Source organism: Ranitomeya variabilis, chromosome 5 (genome assembly GCF_051348905.1).
Source record: "Ranitomeya variabilis isolate aRanVar5 chromosome 5, aRanVar5.hap1, whole genome shotgun sequence".
Lineage (NCBI taxonomy): Eukaryota > Metazoa > Chordata > Amphibia > Anura > Dendrobatidae > Ranitomeya > Ranitomeya variabilis.
Genome location: NC_135236.1, coordinates 136,636,505 through 136,658,017, shown reverse-complemented (window position 1 = coordinate 136,658,017; position 21,513 = coordinate 136,636,505). Strand labels below are relative to the sequence as shown.

The 21,513-nt window shown below is 43.6% G+C and overlaps 1 protein-coding gene across 9 annotated transcripts in view; it reads left to right on the top strand.

The window, feature by feature from the left end:
* MEF2A (myocyte enhancer factor 2A) overlaps positions 1-21,513 on the top strand; it is a 167,874-nt gene that overhangs the window by 118,785 nt on the left and 27,576 nt on the right. For 4 of the 9 annotated variants that reach the window (XM_077263379.1, XM_077263380.1, XM_077263377.1 and 1 more), the window contains 4 exons: positions 7,535-7,651; positions 7,721-7,858; positions 18,737-18,959; positions 20,148-20,207. In XM_077263379.1, coding sequence (XP_077119494.1) covers positions 7,535-7,651; positions 7,721-7,858; positions 18,737-18,959; positions 20,148-20,207 — 538 coding nt within the window. The remainder of the gene's footprint in view (positions 1-7,534; positions 7,652-7,720; positions 7,859-18,736; positions 18,960-20,147; positions 20,208-21,513) is intronic. The other 5 variants (XM_077263381.1, XM_077263382.1, XM_077263386.1 and 2 more) reach the window with 2 other exon arrangements.

Genomic DNA, 21,513 nt, shown 5'->3' with positions numbered 1-21,513 from the left:
GGGGATGGTGCACACGGCGGTGTTACTGTATGGGGATAATGCACACGGCGGTGTTACTGTATGGGGATAATGCACACGGCGGTGTCACTGTATGGGGATGGTGCACACGGCGGTGTTACTGTATGGGGATAATGCACACGGCGGTGTTACTGTATGGGGATGGTGCACACGGCAGTGTTACTGTATGGGGATAATGCACACGGCGGTGTTACTGTATGGGGATGGTGCACACGGCGGTGTTACTGTATGGGGATAATGCACACGGCGGTGTCACTGTATGGGGATGGTGCACACGGCGGTGTTACTGTATGGGGATAATGCACACGGCGGTGTTACTGTATGGGGATGGTGCACACGGCAGTGTTACTGTATGGGGATAGTGCACACAGCGGTGTTACTGTATGGGGATAGTGCACACAGCGGTGTTACTGTATGGGGATAATGCACACAGTGGTGTTACTGTATGGTGATGGTGCACACGGCGGTGTTACTGTATGGGGATAGTGCTCTGCTGTTGGACCTATAGCCGCTGCCTTGTCCCCCACCCTGGTAGTTCTACCGTTATGCACTGCTGTTGGCTGTACATGACCTGAGATCAGGGCCGTCAGTCTTGCCGCAGTCCATCTGCAGTTACGCACCTGTGGCCCAGATATATTTTATACACCTGACTTCCCCTTTAATTACTGCATTGTCCTCTAAAATTGTCCCCATCTCCAGTGTCCTCCGGCGGCCATCATCTTATCTGTGTGAATGTTTTCCCTGTGAAATGCTGGGAGTAGCTGTGACCTTTCTGTCCCGTCCTGAGGGGGAGCCTGCTATCATCTGTGAGAATTCGGGGCCGGCTCCTGTCACACGCGGCTCCTTGTCCTTGTAGGCTGTTGATTTCTTGTTTCTTTTGTGGTGGTGCTGCTGTGTAGATAAAGCTGTGAGCATCAGATGCAATAATATTTGTATTGTCATTTTTAGCTCGCGGAGTCTCCGATAGGTAAATTTGCCCCTGACTGTTTACACACTGGATAGAAATGTAGGATTTTTTTTCCAAGTTCTCAACAAATGAGCCCGAGGGTAATAAGTGCTTCATTAGAGACATTGTAGTTCTTCTGTTGGAAGTATAACGGCCTCACATGAGAGCTGTGAGCTAAATGCTGGTCTGTCGATTGTCCCTTTTTACCAGAGCTGAACCAGGCCATAAACCACTGCTGATCGCCTACATCAGAGGTGTCAAACTGCATTCCTCGAGGGCCGCAAACAGGTCATGTTTTCAGGATTTCCTTGTATTGCACAGGTGATAATTTAATCACCTGCACAGAATGATTCCAGCACCTTGTGGAATGCTAAGGAAATCTTGAAAACACTCATGGTTTGAGGTCCTTGAGGAATGCAGTTTGACACCCCTGGCCTACATAGTGACAGCAGATAAACCCCATAACATAGGATGATGTGTTGCCAATAATGATGTTTTTTTTGTTTTTTGGTTGTGTTTTTTTTAAGCCCACACTAAAGATATCACACTTGACCAACAAACCTTTTTGCTTAATCTTCAGGTGATTGCCAGTCCATTAAATGGCCCAATTTTCACCAATGAAGGTTCCTAGGAACACTTGTAATCCAATTATTGGCTTACCTAAAGGGTCGGGTCCCACAACAGTTTTCTCCACATCCAAAAAAAACCAGGTCGAATTACTTTGAAGAGATTGACATCAAATTTTCTCGAAGGTGGAGAGAAAAAATAAATACATAAAAGGTTCTCCGCCTTCTCAATTCTATTAGGCCGGCGTCACACTCAGTGTATGAAAATACGGTCCGTATTTTACGGCCGTAATACGCAAAAATGTTCCAAAAATAGTGATCCACATGTCATCCGTAGGCAGAGTGTGTCAGCGTATTTTGCGCATGGCATCCTCCGTATGTAATCCGTATGGCATCCGTACTGCGATATTTTCTCGCAGGCTTGCAAAACCGACATCTAATGGATTTATGTGCTCAAATGTTCGTTAAAACATATATACAGTATGTATATATATATACAGTTATATGAAAAAGTTTGGGCACCCCTATTAATCTTAAGCTTAATGTTTTATAAAAATTGTTTTTTTTGCAACAGCTATTTCAGTTTCATATATCTAATAACTGTTGGACACAGTAATGTTTCTGCCTTAAAATGAGGTTTATTGTACTAACAGAAATTGTGCAATCTGCATTCAAACAAAATTTGACAGGTGCATAAACATGGGCACCCTTATCATTTTCTTGTTTAACATACTCCTACCTACTTTTTACTGACTTACTAAAGCAGTTTGTTTGGTTTTGTAACCTCATTGAGCTTTGAACTTCGTAGCCAGGTGTATGCAATCATGAGAAAAGTCTGAGGATTGTCCTTGACTGATCTCACCATTCTTCTTCTCTGCCTTTCTGATGTTTTTCTTGGCCTGCCACTTCTGGCCTTAACAAGAACTGTACCTGTGTTCTTCCATTTCCTTACTATGTTCCTCACAGTGGAAATTAACAGGTTAAATCTCTGAGACAGCTTTTTGTATCCTTCCCCTGAACAACTATGTTGAATAATCTTTGTTTTCAGATCATTTGACAGTTGTTTTGAGGAGCCCATGATGCCACTCTTCAGAGGAGATTCAAACAGGAGAACAACTTGCAAGTGGCCACTTTAAGTAGCTTTTCTCATGATTGCATACACCTGGCTATGAAGTTCAAAGCTCAATGAGGTTACAAAACCAAAAAAAGTGCTTTAGTAAGTCAGTAAAAAGTAGGTAGGAGTATTTTAAACAAGAAAATGATAAGGGTGCCCATACTTATGCACCTGTCAAATTTTGTTTGAATGCAGATTGCACATTTTCTGTTAGTACAATAAACCTCATTTCAAGGCAGAAACATTACTGTGTCCAACAGTTATTAGATATATGAAACTGAAATAGCTGTTGCAAAAAAAACAATTTTTATAAAACATTAAGCTTAAGATTAATAGGGGTGCCCAAACTTTTTCATATAACTGTGTGTGTGTGTGTATATATATACTGTATTTATATTTAATTCAGCGTGAGATATGTGAAAAGCCGGTAATTCAATTGCCGGCTTTTCATTTCTCCTTCCCAAACCCGACAGGATATGAGACATGGTTTACATACAGTAAACCATCTCATATCCCTTTTTTTTTTGCGTATTCCACACTACTAATGTTAGTAGTGTGTATGTGCAAAATTTGGGCGCTGTAGCTTGTAAAATAAAGGGTTAAATGGCGGAAAAAATTGGCGTGGGCTCCCGCGCAATTTTCTCCTCCAGAATGGTAAAGCCAGTGACTGAGGACATATATTAGTAGCCTAGAGAGGGTCCATGGTTATTGCCCCCCCCCTGGCTACAAACATCTGCCCCCAGCCACCCCAGAAAAGGCACATCTGGAAGATGCGCCTATTCTGGGACTTGGCCACTCTCTTCCCGCTCCCGTGTAGCGGTGGGATATGGGGTAATGAATGGTTAATGTCATCTTGCTATTGTAAGGTGACATTAAGCCAGATTAATAATGGAGAGGCGTCAATTATGACACCTATCCATTATTAATCCAATAGTACGAAATGGTTAATAAAACACACACATTATTTAAAAGTATTTTAATGAAATAAAGACACAGGGTGTTGTAATATTTTATTATACTGGTAATCCACCTGAAGACCCTCGTTCTGTAACAAAGGAAAAAAAAAAACAACAATATCTCATACCTTCCGTCGCTCAGATCAAGTCCCACGAAGTAAATCCATCTGAAGGGGTTAAATCATTTTACAGCCAGGAGCTCTGCTAAAGCATTGCTCGTGCCTGTAAAACCCCCGGGAATGAATGGATTGCAGGGGAATGACCTGTAGTTACCTTGAGTTGCGGTGATGCGCCCTCTGCTGGATGTCCTCATGAACTGGAGCCTTGGAAAAGTTCCCACGCTCGAGTTCATATGAGGACATCCAGCAGAGGGCGCCTCACCGCAACTCAAGGTAACTACAGGTCACCCTGCTTTCAGTCCCCGGGGGTTTTACAGGCATGAGCACTGCTTTAGCAGAGCTCCTGGCTCGTTGCTTGGGCTCCTGGCTACCGCTGGAGTCCATCAGCGATGGCTGGTTTCCTAGCACAGGAGCACGTGTTTATAAGCACTTTTCGAGTTTGTAAGCGCTGCTCTGCAGCTGCTTGGATCCAGGCCGTGTCCGTGCCTCTTCACCCCAGCAGTTTCTGCTTGCGGCACAAGACAAGGCACAGATCAGGCCAGCCGCTAGTCCGAATTTCCAGTTTTTTAAGGCTTTGCGCTTCTGATGAAAGAAGAGACCATGTGTTCAATGTCCTGTATATAAACATTTCACTGTATTTGGAAAGTTAAAAAGAGCGAATGAAAAAACCCCAATTTGTCTTCATTATGAGCGTGGCTGTCACACCAGAGATGCCTGACGGAACTGCTAAGATGTTCACAATGTGCCTGGCATTAGGCAGGCTTTCCTGCACAGTTGGGGTTAACAATAACAAGCAGATAAAGTGACCACAGATTACTGACAGCTTGGGAAGGTTTTGGAGGAGAGCAACATCCGACCTTCAAAGACTGAAACAACAGCTCCATGTATGGCTACGGCGGCGCTCTTACCCACCGGATTGGCCGCGCCACACTCGGAGCAGTGACAGGTGCTGGAGAAAGCTACACCTGTTCCTTCATGTGCTGATGTAGCGAGGTCTGCGAGACGCACAACACATGCCAAAGTAATGCGAGATGGGCTTGCAGTGCATTTTAGCTAATGATCACCACCAATCTGCCACAAATTAACCAATTACACCGTATTATTGTAGAAAAAAATGCTTCACCTCCTTGTAAAGCGAGCGAAGCAAAGCGCTTTGTGCTCTGAAGCAAATCCACAGCAGATTTTCACTCTCATACATTACATTTTATTACAAAGAAGAATGAGATGAATGCTGGCAGAGCGATAAAGCCCATGGCAGATCAGACGGTTAGTATCTGCACAATGGAGCGCGTTATATCCATGTATATGCAGAGTCTTGTGCGGACCGCTGAGTTGGTACATTGGTGTGAAACATTAGGCCATATGGCTGATGCCAAGTGCTCTGGGCGAGGCCACCGATGGGTATTATCTGGTCCAGGAGTCAGTGCAGACATGGAAATTCCCTGGTGTAGCCCAGCGTGCCGGCTGTACATGACGGTGGTACAGACCTAACCGTGCAAACCTCCTATACCGCCTCTGCTAAACTTGTGTTACTACGTACAGCGCGACAATAAGTTGTATTCCTAAATCATAGTGCATCATAGCGCACCGTATACAAGGTAATATGTACAGTGTGTGCTGCTACTATACATTATATCATGGCAGGAGTGTATCATAGCATGCATAATATAACGTATTGTATAACATTGAATTACCATGAATGCTACTGCAATAAGTTCGATTTTAAAAATGTGTAACTGTACTTACTGTATATTACTATGATACAAAGATGTGATAAAATGTTAAGATGTACTACAAGGAGGTGTTATATTATAAAGTTTGATATATCTATTGTGTGATTTTTATTTTTGCACTTATTTTCCCACAATGCTCATTGTTAAAGAAGTTGTATGAAGTATAGAAGTTATTATCTATCAGTAGGATAGGGAAAAACTCGTTAGTTGCTTGGGATATCGGCGCCGACAGTCCTGGAGAGAATGAAGCAGTGATGCACATTTTCTACCTCCGCTCAGTTTTGTTTTTTTCTATACGTCCATGTGACATTCGTGAGACATCTGTCTTTAAATATCAAAAGTTGACAGTGTGTATGATCAAATACAGTTTCCGAGGTTAATAATGGCAATAAATCTGTAAGAATCAGATACTGCTGCACAGATTCGTGTAAGATCCAACCTTTTTTTTAGGCACCTATAGACTTGAATGGGCAAGTGTCCTCTAGGACTTGGAAGAGAACACTACATGTGATGTTTGTTGACACGGACACTGTCATCTGAGGAGCCTTATGAATCCTGTTTTTTACTCGGACAGCGCTTGTCCGTATAACATATTCATCTGTATGAACCCTTAAGGGGTTATCCAGGGCTTTTTTTTATAATGTACTTGTTATGAATTAACGTGCAGGTAGTTGCTACCTATGTTGGTGTTGTGCTTAGTGCCGATATTTGCCGGCTCAGAGCGATCATAGACTGGTTCTGTCGGTGATTCGGCAGCTTCTGCTGACATCACATCTATAGAGCAGCAGTTTCTTTTCTGCTCTGCTCTGTTGACAGGACGTGGCTGTCGGCGTCATGCTGATTGACAGGCGGCTCCCTGCTGCCTAACTGCGGGAAGCTGACTGTCAGTCAGCATGACGTCGGCGGTCTTTCCCCGTCGACAGAGCAGCCCGGAAGAAAAGCTACTCTGTTAACATGGACCTGTTGATTCGCTGGCACCACTCTGAGCTGGCACCGGGTACAGAAGGCAAGTAGTTACCAACTACCTGCCTGTTAGTTTTTAATAATTAAAAGTGGTTATCCAGGATTTTTTAAGGAGAAATTTTACTTCTAGGACTTAGTAACACATACTAATTTGATTACTCAGAGCAGATCCTGATCTTTATATGTCTATGCTGATCAGTATTTGGTCAGTATTTGTCCTCAGTGTTTATAAACCAAAACCAGGAGTGGGTGATGAATACAGAAGTGGAGATGTGCTTCTATTATTCCACTCCTGATTTTGACTTACAAATACCGATGTAAAATACTGACCAAATACTGAAGGTGTGAACATGACCTAAGGGTCCACTCACAAAGTAAAAACATATCGGAAAAATCCAACATATATTTTAAGTGGAAACTCAGCCAGTCCTGTGAGCTTCTGGCCTGGATTTGCAGTTTTAATGGCCCCATCGATTGGGGTTCATCTGCGTACCTCAGTCTATCTGGTGCACTTATTTGGGTGGAGATGTCGCTTATTGAAGCAGTTACGGAAACATCATTGGAAAAACGAGCCACTGTATGAATAGTAATGGAGGTTTCATATTTAACACAATGAGACATGTTATGTAGGAGTTTTTCCAATATTGGCACAGAACAGACATTTCCAGCCAAAATACATTGGAAAAAAACTCCTTGTGAACATACCCTATAGGTGAGCGTGCAGCTCCCACACAGTTGGGCATTGGAACTCTTGCTGCCCATCTTTACTATTAGCATTTAATGCCATTTTGCCCATGCATAGGTTTGTTGTTTTTTTTGCTTGTATCTTTCTGTGTACATATTGTTTATGCTCAGTAATAAATACTGACTCTCACATCTCGAGGTAGTATATGCCTTCTATCCCCAGATGGCGTCTTTTACAGCCATGGTGCGGGTGGCTGGCTTGTCACTGTGGCACTAATGCAGGAAAAGTCTGGTGAATCCGTCTTCACAACCAATGAAGTCATTATTGAGGTGTAATGGACCCATTTTGATCTTGAAGGGCAGACCTCCATTAGACCCAAAGTCTGAATATTCAGTTAGTGCAGTTTGTTAGTGAATTTTCCAATTGTGTTTCAGACTCTCAAAAAGAAAGGCTTAGATGGTTGTGAGAGCCCAGATGCTGAGAGATACTTTGAGGAGGAGACATTCAGCAAACTAAATGAAGATAGTGATTTTGTTTTCAAGCGAGACCCTGTAAGTATTGTTTTACCCTTCTTCCCTTCCTTGTATGTGTTGATCCTTTTTATTGACTTTACTGTCTAGGCACTGAACAAGAAGGAGCACCGAGGGTGCGACAGCCCGGACCCAGACAGCTCTTATGTCCTTACACCCCACACGGAGGAAAAGTACAAAAAAATTAACGAGGAATTTGATAATATGATGCGCAATCATAAGATCTCTGTGAGTACAAGAGTTCTATTTATTTCCTGGCAAACAGTGTATTCACCCCATAGTGGTCTGCCAGAATAGAGAGATCATGTATTACACTCCATTCACTTCTATGGGAGAATACTGCCATACAACATCCAATAGGGCAGAGGTGTCAAACTGCATTCCTCGAGGGCCGCCAACAGGTCATGTTTTCAGGATTTCCTTGTATTGCACAGGTGATAATTTAATCACCTGCACAGAATGATTCCAGCACCTTGTGGAATGCTAAGGAAATCCTGAAAACATGACCTGTTGGCGGCCCTCGAGGAATGCAGTTTGACACCTCTGCAATAGGGCACGTAGAAAAAGGAGTCATATGAACGTATGAATAAAACTTTGGGACAGCTCCTTGATATTGGACCCAACCCAGTTTCTACTATTTATGACCTACCAGAGACCACAAGCTTAACTTAGGTAGTCAAGGTGCAGAGAACGTAACCCTAAAAAATCTACACCCTAAATGTCAAATTGGCTTCATCTGCTGTTTTAACGTGTGTGTGTGTAGATGTGTGTGTATATAGGCGTGTGTAGATGTATCTGTATAGATGCGTGTGTATATGTGTCTGTATATACATACATATATATGTATGTATGTATATATATATATATATATATGTGTGTGTGTGAACAATTTCCAAAATTTTGACAAGACTGCGTTTTATAGAACATTTTTTAACCCAGGTTAATAGTATAACTTTCATTATAAAATCTTCAGTTTACTCAAATTATTTGATGCCCAATGAGTACCCCCCACATCTGGTATTGTGTATGACTTCCATGATACTTAATGACCACACCAAGTCTTCTAGGCATGGGATGAACAGGTTCGCTACGTATAGCTACATCTATTGTAATTTTGGAAAAGTGCATGTCTACCAAGTAGCATCTTCTCTTTCAATATCAAGCAGTGATTTGTGAATCCATGATGCCCTCAGTGAAATGTAGCTCCCGACACCATCAGTTCTCGCGCGACCCAACATAAGGACACTGTAAATGCCATTCATTGAGAAAAATTATTTTTTGAAAAATGCCTGGTGCCTATAGTGAAACCGGGTGGTGGCATTGTCCGTATGTGGGGCTGCATGAGTGCTTCTGGTGTCGGGAGGTATCATGAATTCAGAGATGTATTGAAAGAGAAGATGCTACCATCACTCCGTGCACTTCTCCAACAAGACAATGGTCCAAAACAGACATCTGTTGAATTTCTGAAGAACAGGATGAAAGCGATTCCATGGCTGAGTACGGGGCGAGCTATCCATGTCAGTCTGGTATAGCTGTAATACAAGTCAGACATTGCCTGGTATATGGTGGAGGGGACACAGCTCTCGCTACAGTCATTGGGGCTATAATACAAGCCACAGCGCCTAGTGAAAAGTGGAGCGGACACCCCAAGGTTAGTCTGCTGATCGGAGGGGATCCCACCCTCTGCCTGTCTGGGATCTGGTAAGACAAGGCCATCAGTTTTGTAGTCCCAGAAAAATCTTTTTAAATCTGAGCACAAGTCTCCCAGAGAATTGTACTCCTTCTGTTGGTGCCATGTATTCTGGCTGTTTTCTGTGCCTTGGTGTGTACTTTTCAGCTCTCTCCAGGAATACAATTATTTCCATAAACAGATGGGCTTTCTTGCAATCTGTCAACCTGTTGCTGAAAATGTGACTCTGTTTTTGCCAGCGATTTGTCTTTTTTTCCTTACTTTGTTTTGCACTCTTGCTTCTTTATTAATATGTTATATTTCACCACTCCGATGTCAAGGCCAAAACCAGGATATGAAAGGAGGCCGTGTAACTTTGCCAGGGGAGGATTTCAAACACTGTTGATGCAAATGCTGAATTGATTAGAAATAGAAAGAGCTCTTACAACATTAGTGGCTCAAGAGCTCGCACTTGTCACATTTTGCTTGGATAAGATACCAATCTGTTGTGAAGTTTGAGCAATGATTGTGCAGCTTCAGTGCAAACGTCTATTTCCTCCTTAAAAGATTATCCTGGCAAAGGAAGAAAATGTCCTATGGGAGCTGTTAAAAGAAAAATAAACTGATATTGGCCTGCCAGCACCAACCATGATCTGCTGACACAGGTGGTGACTTTAGCAGCACATTATCTGAAAAACATCCATTGACTCACTGCTCAAGTCACCTGACCGCTGCAGCCAGTCACAGGCCACAGCGGTCCAGCTACTGGCGTAAAGGTGACGTTCTCCTGTTCCTGTGTCAGTGCCTTGGTTTCTGAGGTGTGCCGGTAGCTTAGTGCCACTTTAAAAGAAAAAAAAAATCCAAATAAATAGGGTAATAGGGCGCGTCAAAAAATATTAGAAAAACCTACAGAGAAAAATTAAGTACTGAGCCCAAAAATAAAAATTACAATGTTTATTAATGATAATTTAATTTTTTTTTTGGAAAAGTATATAGAACATGGAGATTGGAACAGAGATAACTGCCTGCATTAGGACTATCCAGATAGTGTCATATATGTTATGTCCACTGATGATACAAGTATGATGAGAGCGGTGTTACTGCAAAACAGCATATATAGATGAAATATCAATATAGAAGTAAGATATCCTTGTTATGTCCAGAAAAAGAGATTAATGTGAATGAATTAGAATCATGTCTTCTTACCATCAATATTATGATGCAATATGTTGGTTTTTAAGTGCACTGCACTTTATTTCCTTTTGAAGCATATTTACTACCAATTATTCTGAAATATCCTGTTTAGTATTTATTGCACGGCAAGGATATCTTCTATATTGATATTTAATCTATATATGCTGTTTTGCAGTAACACCGCTCTCATCATATTTGTATCATCAGTGGTCATGACAACCTATATGTCACTATGTGGATAGTCCTAATGCAGCCAGTTATCTCTGTTCCCATATCCATGTTATATATACATTTTAAAAAATGTTTTATAAAAATTATCATTAATAAACATTGTAAGTTTTATTTTTGGGCTCAGTACTTCTTTTTCTCTGTAGGCTTTTCTAGTGGCACTTTTAGTTTATTTTAGTTTACTATTTACAGCTCCAAGCCCCTGGGGAACTTTTTTTTCTTTTTGACTGGACAACCCCTTCAATATATTTGTTCCATTTATCTTCTAATTGTTTTCTCTGGGGTGATCTACTTTTTATTTTGTCCTTGCTGTAATATAAATCAACTGTGTTTGCACAAGGGTAAACAAGAAGAGTTGCAGTTTACAGCATGGGGGAAAGTCAGAGTCGCTGCTAGAGCTTGTAGAGAGCCGAGAGTTGGATTTTAAATTGCTTATAACTACTTTATTGAGCAGGAGAAAGAAGACTCTTACATGTCATCACGCAGGAGACATTCATTTTGCGTTTCTATTTGGTTCCCTCTTCTAGTGCAGATGAGTTATGAAGTGCAGAGGGGAAGAGTCTAGGCTGCTCTTCTTTTTTAGGCAAGGGAAACTAAAGTGGGTCTTCACCTGGCCATACACATTAGATAGCTATCTGCCAAATGATCACTTGGTCCACTGCTTTCTTTATGGACTGGACTCCCCCATACACAGGAACGCTCTGCTCGGCCGAACGCTCTTGTGTCCTATCCCCAAAAACAAAACATCAGCCCTTGAAATTCAGCAGGCCAGATCCTTCTCTCCCCAACATCATCTGGCGATGGACAGTCAGGAGACCCCCACACACACGTTAGATGGTTTGCTGATTCCACAAAATGTGGCGGGTTTGGCCGATTTCTATCGAATGTGACTGAGACCTTTTACATATCAGATGCTGTCTGCCAAATGCACATTCTGTCAACAGCTATTTCTCTCTGCTCAGCCACAACTATGTAAACTTCACTAGGAGAAATGCATATTTCAGTGGGAAGTGGAGGAATGGCTGGTGCCGGAAGTGGAGGAATGGCTGGTGCCGGAAGTGGAGGAATGGCTGGTGCCGGAAGTGGAGGAATGGCTGGTGCCGGAAGTGGAGGAATGGCTGGTGCCGGAAGTGGAGGAATGGCTGATGCCGGAAGTGGAGGAATGGCTGGTGCCGGAAGTGGAGGAATGGCTGGTGCCGGAAGGGAAGGAGGAATGGCTGGTGCCGGAAGGGAAGGAGGAATGGCTGGTGCCGAAAGTGGAGGCATGGCTGGTGCCGGAAGTGGAGGCATGGCTGGTGCCGGAAGTGGAGGAATGGCTGGAGCCGGAAGTGGAGGAATGGCTGGAGCTGGAAGTGGAGGCATGGCTGGTGCCGGAAGTGGAGGCATGGCTGGTGCCGGAAGTGGAGGAATGGCTGGAGCCGGAAGTGGAGGAATGGCTGGAGCTGGAAGTGGAGGCATGGCTGGTGCCGGAAGTGGAGGCATGGCTGGAGCCGGAAGTGGAGGAATGGCTGGAGCTGGAAGTGGAGGAATGGCTGGAGCCGGAAGTGGAGGAATGGCTGGTGCCAGAAGTGGAGGCATGGCTGGTGCCGGAAGTGGAGGCATGGCTGGAGCCGGAAGTGGAGGAATGGCTGGAGCTGGAAGTGGAGGAATGGCTGGAGCTGGAAGTGGAGGAATGGCTGGAGCTGGAAGTGGAGGAATGGCTGGAGCTGGAAGTGGAGGAATGGCTGGAGCTGGAAGTGGAGGAATGGCTGGTGCCGGAAGAGGAGGAATGGCTGATGCCGGAAGTGGAGGCATGGCTGGTGCCGGAAGTGGAGGTATGGCTGGAGCCGGAAGTGGAGGCATGGCTGGTGCCGGAAGTGGCGGAATGGCTGGAGCCGGAAGTGGAGGAATGGCTGGTGCCGGAAGTGGAGGAATGGCTGGAGCCGGAAGTGGAGGAATGGCTGGTGCCGGAAGTGGAGGAATGGCTGGTGCCGGAAGTGGAGGAATGGCTGGTGCCGGAAGTGGAGGCATGGCTGGTACCGGAAGTGGAGGCATGGCTGGTGCCGGAAGTGGAGGCATGGCTGGTGCCGGAAGTGGAGGAATGGCTGGTGCCGGAAGAGCAGGCATGGCTGGTGCCGGAAGTGGAGGCATGGCTGGTGCCGGAAGTGGAGGCATGGCTGGTGCCGGAAGTGGAGGAATGGCTGGAGCCGGAAGTGGAGGAATGGCTGGTGCCGGAAGAGGAGGAATGGCTGGTGCCGGAAGAGGAGGAATGGCTGGTGCCGGAAGTGGAGGCATGGCTGGTGCCGGAAGTGGAGGCATGGCTGGTGCCGGAAGTGGAGGAATGGCTGGAGCCGGAAGTGGAGGAATGGCTGGAGCTGGAAGTGGAGGAATGGCTGGTGCCGGAAGTGGAGGAATGGCTGATGCCGGAAGTGGAGGCATGGCTGGTGCCGGAAGTGGAGGTATGGCTGGAGCCGGAAGTGGAGGCATGGCTGGTGCCGGAAGTGGCGGAATGGCTGGAGCCGGAAGTGGAGGCATGGCTGGTGCCGGAAGTGGAGGCATGGCTGGTGCCGGAAGTGGAGGCATGGCTGGTGCCGGAAGTGGAGGCATGGCTGGTGCCGGAAGTGGAGGCATGGCTGGTGCCAGAACAGTCTCCCATTAGAACATTGTTTTTTAATTTGGAGTCCAATCCCACCAAATTGTAAGCAGGCTTTTCTGTTGCGTATGGCCAACTAAATAGATTTGTCGTTTAGTAGTCAACTTAATAATTTCTACTTTAAGCCTGTGTTCACATAATAAGTTAAATATGATTTTTTTTCCCCCCCAAAAAAACCCCTCATAGAAACATCCCAATTTTACAGCGTTTCTGGAAAACTGTGACACAAAATGTATCGAGAAAACATTGTTTGAACACAGCTTTATAGTCTTGCATTCTGGTCAGTTCGAGGCTTTTCTCTGCCCGTCGGTACAATCGTTAAATAATACACTGCCAATAAGTTGTATACCTCTTATTTACAAGCGACCCTTCTAACCAAAAGACCCCAGCCATTCACTAAAGAGCAACTAAACTTCAGTTTTTTATTATTATTTTTCTTTTTTAGTCATGCAAAGTTATGAATTTGATAAATTTCTTTATGGAATTTGCCTTTATTCCCCTAAACAAAAATGTTATTCAATTCACATCTAAACCGATTTTTCCCGTCTATCTGCCAGACTTTATCTGCATTGATACCAGCTGACAAGCACCAACACTCAGGGGAGGAGACCAGTGCCGACCTGTCACTGCCGTCATCTGTACTCCACATGAATACATTCTGATATCAGAGCTGCTGAAGGCAGGAAAATAGACTGGGGAAAAGCCGGGATTAGGATGTCACTAACATGCATTTTTTTAAAGGACTGTAGACAAATCCCCAAACTAAAAGTTGCAAAAACTGTTTAACTCTCCATGCTGGACAAAATTATTGCATTAAAAAATGTTTTAAAAAGTACTTTTTTTTTTAAGATTATTAGATTTACTGTAGGTAGAACCCCATCCATCTCCCCCTTGTGTGCAGCGGTCTGATATTGGGGTCTGCATTGAGCTGCTGCAGTAAGAGGAATGTCAGCCAGTGATAAAAGGAAAGTTGTGTTCAGTGCGGAATGATTTCTGCTGCTTATCTCCTCCTACACCGATTATATACTACATTACACGTCCCACTTGTCACCTTTTACCTTGATACATACCAGCCCAGGGCTCCTTTTTGCCTTTTTTATTTTTTTTTGTGATGAAAAACCAGACACTGCTACTTAAAGATACAATGGCGTACCCTTGGAAGAAGCAGTTACTCTAGACTGAGATCCCAGAAATGTAGCAAAAAAATTGGTATAAACTTCTGTGCTTAAGTTGTAATTCAAGTGACATAATGAAAATTATATTATATAAATGTTTGCATGTGTAATGCTCATAATCACATAGTTTTTATGTATCCGTACACAAAAATAAGCGGCTGATGTAAGTGCCCTGTATAGTGGTCATACTCCTACTATACACCGCTAATGTGCCCATTGTATTACTGCATCTTAATGATGGAGACCTGAGGGGACTGGTGCTTTTATTTTAATTAAGAAACCTGTTAGAGGGATAGTCTGGTTAAAAAAAGTAGCTCTCATCACCTATTCACAGAATAGGTGGAAACTTCAAGATTGGTGGTCTTCTGACTTCTGAGGTCCCCCACCGAGTGCATGAACAGGGTACTGTTATCTCTCATCTGAATGGAGAAGCCGTTCTCCATCCCTTCTCTATGGGACTGCTAGGGGCAAGTACAGAGCTCTGCTTTCTCTGGAAGTCCCGTAGAGAATGAATGGAGCAGCCGGCAAACATCATCCCGCCTCTACATTCAGACTGGAGACAAAATTACCCTGTTCTGGTGGTCGGTGGGGATCTCGGTGGTCGGGAACCCACTGATCTAGAAGTCATTACCTATCCTGTGGATTATTATCTGCAGAAAACCTTAAAGGGAACCTGTCACCAGTTTTGTCATATAACAACTAAAACTATAATCTTAATCCGCACCTGTGCTGCAGTCCTTAAATGCCTTTATAACCCCCTGACTACCCCTGTATACCCCCTAAACCCTGTGTATGATCTGTGCCCTATGGAAATCCAGTCGGTCCTATCCGATGGGCATGGTTTCGGGCCTCTCTATCCCTCCCCCCCCAGCTGCTGCTCGCCATCCTCCTTCTTTAATTGATGTGGTCAACGCCTTGTGTCATCCACATTGCCAGGTAAAATCTTGCACACAGAAATCGCAGCTTGAGCCTTCACATTATGGTTTGCCCTACTGCGGGTGCACGTGCACTCATGTTTTCGGCTCTGCCCAGAATAGGGCAAAGCATAGTGCACAGGTGCGAGCCGCGATTTCTGTGCGCAGGCGCAAGATTTCACCCAGCAATGTGGATGATGCGAGGTGTCGTCCACGGCAATTAAAGAAGGTCAACAATGAGCAGCAGCCAGGGGAAGGGATGGAGAAGCCCAAATCCACGCCCATCAGACCGATTGGATTTCCATACAGCGCGGGAGAACTTTAAAAAGGTTTTTGGGGTATTATACAGGGGCTGTAAAGGGGTTATATAGGTATTGATGGACTGCAGCACAGGCGCTGATTAAGGTGATTGTTTTAGTTGTTATATGACAAGGTTCCCTTTAACTCCAAATGTCGCTATGGGGATTTGTAGGTTTATTAAGTCGATATGTAAAAATGATCCCTGTACACAGTAGCGGTTGACGTTTTGGCTTTTGCGGACCTTATCCTTGGCCCGGAGTTAACGTGCTCGTGATACGTAGAGGTTGTCACGTGTCTTGTCACAGACGGAGGCTTTGGCCCAGCATGAAGCAGACGGAGTCTTGTGCTCCAAACTGGGACATGGGGCATTTTCTGCCATTCAGAAGCATGCCAGCTAATGCCGGACCAACACTACAGTCTGGACGCTAACTTATTACTAAACCTCCAAAACTTCATTGCGACATTCAGAGTGCAAGCTTCTATTGGGAACGTACCCTACCACTGAGCATCCTCAGAACTGATAACAATCCTGTGCAAATATAACAACCCATATAAAATACACATAAACCAATCAGGCAGATATTAAAGAGGTATCGAGTAAGAAGTTATTGCCCGTCCACACAATAAGTAGACATTCCAGTCTGCAGATCATCTGAGGGTCCTCTGTGGCAGCCATAGCACACATCAACATCTTTTCTGACTTTATAATTAGTGCACTATATAAAAAAGTGACATTTTAAAAAGATAAACAAATAGTAAAAATTAAATCTGGTCCAGGTAGTAAAAATGGCTTTTATCCGCTGTAGTGGAAATAATTCAAGCCAGCAATTTAATTTTAATAAATAATGTAACTATGTAGCCCTGTCTTTTGCAAGAAAGTGTCAGAATCAGTGACCCTAAGTAAATATAATAGCTATTTGTACTAATTATGTTTTTTTTTTTAGCACTGCTATATAATAATGAAGTTGGTAGAAAGCTTCAGTGTTTACTTACAGCAGATACATGTTTTCCTAAGGGTGGATTTAGTGACTAGCCTACCCGCAGCATTGAATCACCACCAATCGACAACATAGAAGCCGTTTGGCAGTCTTTTACTTACGCCGACCACACTTCCATGATCATTCAGTGTGCATAGACTGTCATTGTACTTGACAAACACGTCTTGTTTAAAGGGAATCTATCACCAGGTTCTTGCCTCCTAATCTGAGAGCAGCATAACGTAGAGACAGACCCTGATTCCAGTGATGTGTCACTTATGGGGCTGCTAAGGGTATGTGCACACGGATCCGCAGCGTTTCTGCAGCTGCGGGTCCGCAGCAGTGTCCCATAAGTTTCCAGTTCAATGTAAACCTATGGGAAACAAAAAACGCCGTGCACATGCTGCGGAAAAACGCGCAGAAACGCAGCAGTTTACATTCCGCAGCATGTCACTTCTTTCTGCGGATTCCACAGCGGTTTTACAGCTGCCCCTATGGAAAACCACAGTTGTAAAACCTCAGTAAAAACCGCGGTAAATCCACGATACATCTGCAGAAAAACGCAGCATTTTTGCCCTGCAGATTTATCAAATCCGCTGCAGAAAAATCCGCAGTGGACAAGAATACGTGTGCACATACCCTTAGTGTAGTTTTAATAAAATCCCTGTTTCATCAGCAGGAGATTATCACTAGAGGATTAGTAGACCTGCTGCCAGGTAGTCCTCTATATTCATGAGCTCTGTATAACCCAGTCATTGATTGGCAGCTTTTTGCCTATGCACAGTGTACACAGAAAGCTGCCAATCAGTGGTGTGGGTGGGGTTATACACAGCTCAGCATTCAGAGAACTGGTACATCTGCAGCAGATAAAACAGTGATTGTATCAAGTAAACAAGGACGTATTGTCTTTTGTGTAGCAGCAAATACCTGTGTATGTGAATACTTTGCGCCAACCCATTCTTATTTTCAGTGATTGTATCAAAACTGCAGCAAACAGTCCAGTAAGTGGCGCATCCTTAGGATCAGGGTCTTTGCAGCTACAATATGCGGCTCCTAGATGGGGTAACAAAATCTGGTGACAGATCCCTTTCAGCAAACTTGAAAAAAAATGTGTCCAACAATTAAGGATTTTGCTCATTAATCAGGTGACTGATGGTTGTTAACACTTGTTGATTGTTAGGGAACAATAGCCAAAGAATTCTCGTTCCTGATATTCGGCCTGTGTAAATACACCCTTAGGCTGCTTTCACATGACTGTATAAAAAAATCATCCAAATTTCATCTATAAATTTCAAATCTTTTTTTTTTCCTGATCTGTCATCATATCCATTTTACACAGTAGAAGTTATTAAACATTTCCAAGACTAAATGCAGTTTCCTATATTAAAGAATTGCAATGTGTCCGTAAAAATCAGACGCTACAGGGCGGTCCAGGGATATTGCTGGGGATTTGCCACAGACTCCTATACTTACATTGCAAATTCAAAGAATATTTCCAACAAATCGGCAACGTCTGATAGTGAAGTTCTCCAAGCTGCGTTCTGTAATGAGAAACTAACCAGTGTCCATCTTATGGCCGGGACACATTTCTGTCCACGGAAATTATACAGTGGAGGTTCCCAGTAAGCAGAGATCTGGAAAACGACAGGAATTGATGCAGAATCAAAATTGAAAGAACATTCTTGTGTGATGCCCCTTTAACATTGCACATCCGTCCTGCTGTACGACGGTCCGACACACTGCTGGTGCACCACTTCCTCGATGATAATCAGCCGCTACATTATAGTCCTATTATCTATTGTTTACTGTTTACAATAAACATGTACAGTAAGTGCCGCAGACGGAGCCCACACATTTCCTGCTATCTGTCCTGTTTGGTACAGCGTGTACTGGTGAAAATATGATCCATCCATAATTCATGTTCATTTCAGCCTATAATATGTGCAGTTAGACTTATGTGTATGATTCATGGACAAAATAAACATTCTAAAAGTAATCTTGTCTTGTCTATTTGCAGCCTGGACTGCAGCAGCAGAATTTCTCCATGTCCGTGACTGTCCCAGTGAGCAACCCCAACACCTTGCCCTACAGTTCTCCGGGAAACACGCTCGTCACTGCTTCATTAGCTGCCAGCACCTCATTAACAGACACGGGCATGCTGTCCCCACCTCAGGCATCGCTGCATCGAAATGTGGTCTCTCCAGGGGTGTCACAGAGGCCCCCAAGCACTGGGAATGCAGGTAACCTTGTCTCATCTTTGTCAGTGTGCCCACCTGTGATACAGGGGTCCAAGGAGATGAAATACATGGGGCTGCTTGCTCTACTCTCCAACCGCAGAGCGTCTGTATTTCTGCAGGCAGCGAGGTGGTCACGGGTGATTTCCTGTTTTCAGGTAACTAAATATCAGATTAGTGTAGTAAGACACAAAAATAGATTTTAACACCTTTTGCTCTGTAGAATAATGATTTTGTTAGCAAATTAGCACATTTTTTTTTCTCCATGACATGGTCAAGAGCAGAGCATCAGAACTGGGCTTCCGTGCAGGGATCCTGCACATCTCTCCGCTTCCTTGGCCTGTGGAAGTATATCATGGGGTGAGGAGGGGGTCAGGAATCTGTAGTCGCGCCTGTAGATTTTCAGGTGTTGTGTATGATTAAGGTAACTTTATGTATTAGGCTGAATTCAGACATATGTGGATCATGGTCTTAATATGAACTGTTATTTTTCAGACCAGCCGCAGTCATCTTACCCGAAATCAACAACCTCCTAGTTACCTATGCATAGCCAGGAGAAGGTTGAGTTCAGGTCACCGGCGATCGGTCCGGAAAATTATGATCTGTAGTTAGCGTGATAATCAAACGTCTGATTTCAGCCTTAGACTTAAGTCATCCGGGCCGCTGATCATGTAATGTGTTTTGGGTCCTACAGACGCCGTGCACATACAATGATGGCAGAAAAAAAATTGGGCATGTTACATTTTAAATCCCTTTTTTTTTTTTTTTCTTTTCAGGTTATATTAGCGGCTTGCTCCTCTCTGACCAATGGAAACACATGCCTTGCTCACTCAAGCGTGCATGTGTATGGGGGTCAGGAGGGGTAGCTGTTAGTGGGATGAACATTTGGCCCAACAGCTGCTGAATATGTATGGCCGGCTATCAACCAAGATATGTTTTAGATCATGTCAGAATAATTTTAGAATAATGGAGATGTCTCAAAAATCCAAAAATGATGTTTCCTCTAAATCTTTGGTAAATCTCCTAGTGTTCTTGAACACAAGTTGTGAATAGATGATGGTGGAATTTAGTCAAACATATGGCGCCTTTTGGATTATTGCATGTTTTGTGTCTCGGGCTTAGTTTGTTTTCCGGCATGTAAATTCACTCTGCCTTCTTTATTACTTAACCTTTTTTTTTTTTTTTTTTTGGCAGGTGTGATGTTGTGTTCATCTGACATCATTGTGCCAAATGGCGCTGGTGCCAGTCCAGTAGGTGAGTGCGGGAAAAATTATGTTTAAAACATAATAACCTTGCGCCTGCGCAATAAAGCTAAACAAAAAAAATAACGTTGCACTGTCCCAAAATGGTTTTCATTTTTTTCATTGTCTCGACTGCTCTATCTGATGGAAAGGCAGTTAGGCCTCGGCTACACTGAGACTTTCTATAGTGCTACTGATTACAGCTGCGGCCCAAAGAAATCCGGTACTTTACATTGGGTGCAATGTTGTGGACTGCAGTTGTTCCTCCATAGCTAAAATCACTTGGTACTGCAGAGAGTCTCAGTGTGGCCCGGACCCTAATCTGATCCTTATGAGGCAACTGCTTGTCAGATGCACCATTAAAAACTGATATCCAAGGGTTTTTTTACTCATTATTTTGCATAATTTCCGGTGCAACTGATCTGCAAGGACTTCTGATAGGTGTAGGGTGTGCAGAGGATGGCATCAGACCTGGGCATGTGGAATTAGGAGTCTAGCAGTGACTTTAAGGTCTCTCTGTCCAGGATAAGGAGACTAATAAAATATCATTTATAGTATTGTTGGGGGTGGCCCTGTTACAGAATTGACATTGAGCCTCCACTGGTTGTAGATGCAGCAGATAATCCAGTGTTGTGGGTGTTGTTTTACAAAATCTCTTCCACGCACTGAGGATTTTACATCTGGAGTCTGTCATGTCAGTTTGTGATTTATTTTTTTTCCCCTTAGATTTGCCAAAGTGTAAGTGTCCCCTTTGGACGTACCCTTAGGCGTTGGCTTCTGTCCTATAGCTCCCATTTTCTTCTTCTTTATGTACTAATATAATAGACATTAGCAACTTGCATCAGATCTGAGGAATTGAAGCAAAGAGGAACTGGTCCTGGAAAGTCTTGGGAAACTCAAAAAATGTGTGTTAAATTGAAAATAGCAGAGTAGTAATTTCAAAGAATTTGTGGCCATGTGCTGTCATTCACTCAGTGCTGAGTTTTATCAGGGATAGCTCCTATAATATATCTCTAGTTTATCTACATGTTCTGGGCCCCACACGAGTCATTTCTGGAGGCTAGTACATAAAAGTGGAGCCTTACATTGGCTGAACAATCTTTATTAGTGATGGACATTATGATTGGAAACTTTGAGGGAAGACCTGAAAAATCCCATGGCCTCCATTTAGTAACCATAAAGTAGATCTAAATACATCTATACAAATATAATGAACACAGGGTAAATATGCCAATTTGAACATAAGGATAGCAGAAAACCTAAATCCCCTAAGTTGGAGATGTAAGTGTGCACAGTGAAATGAAAGAGACTCATCAGGT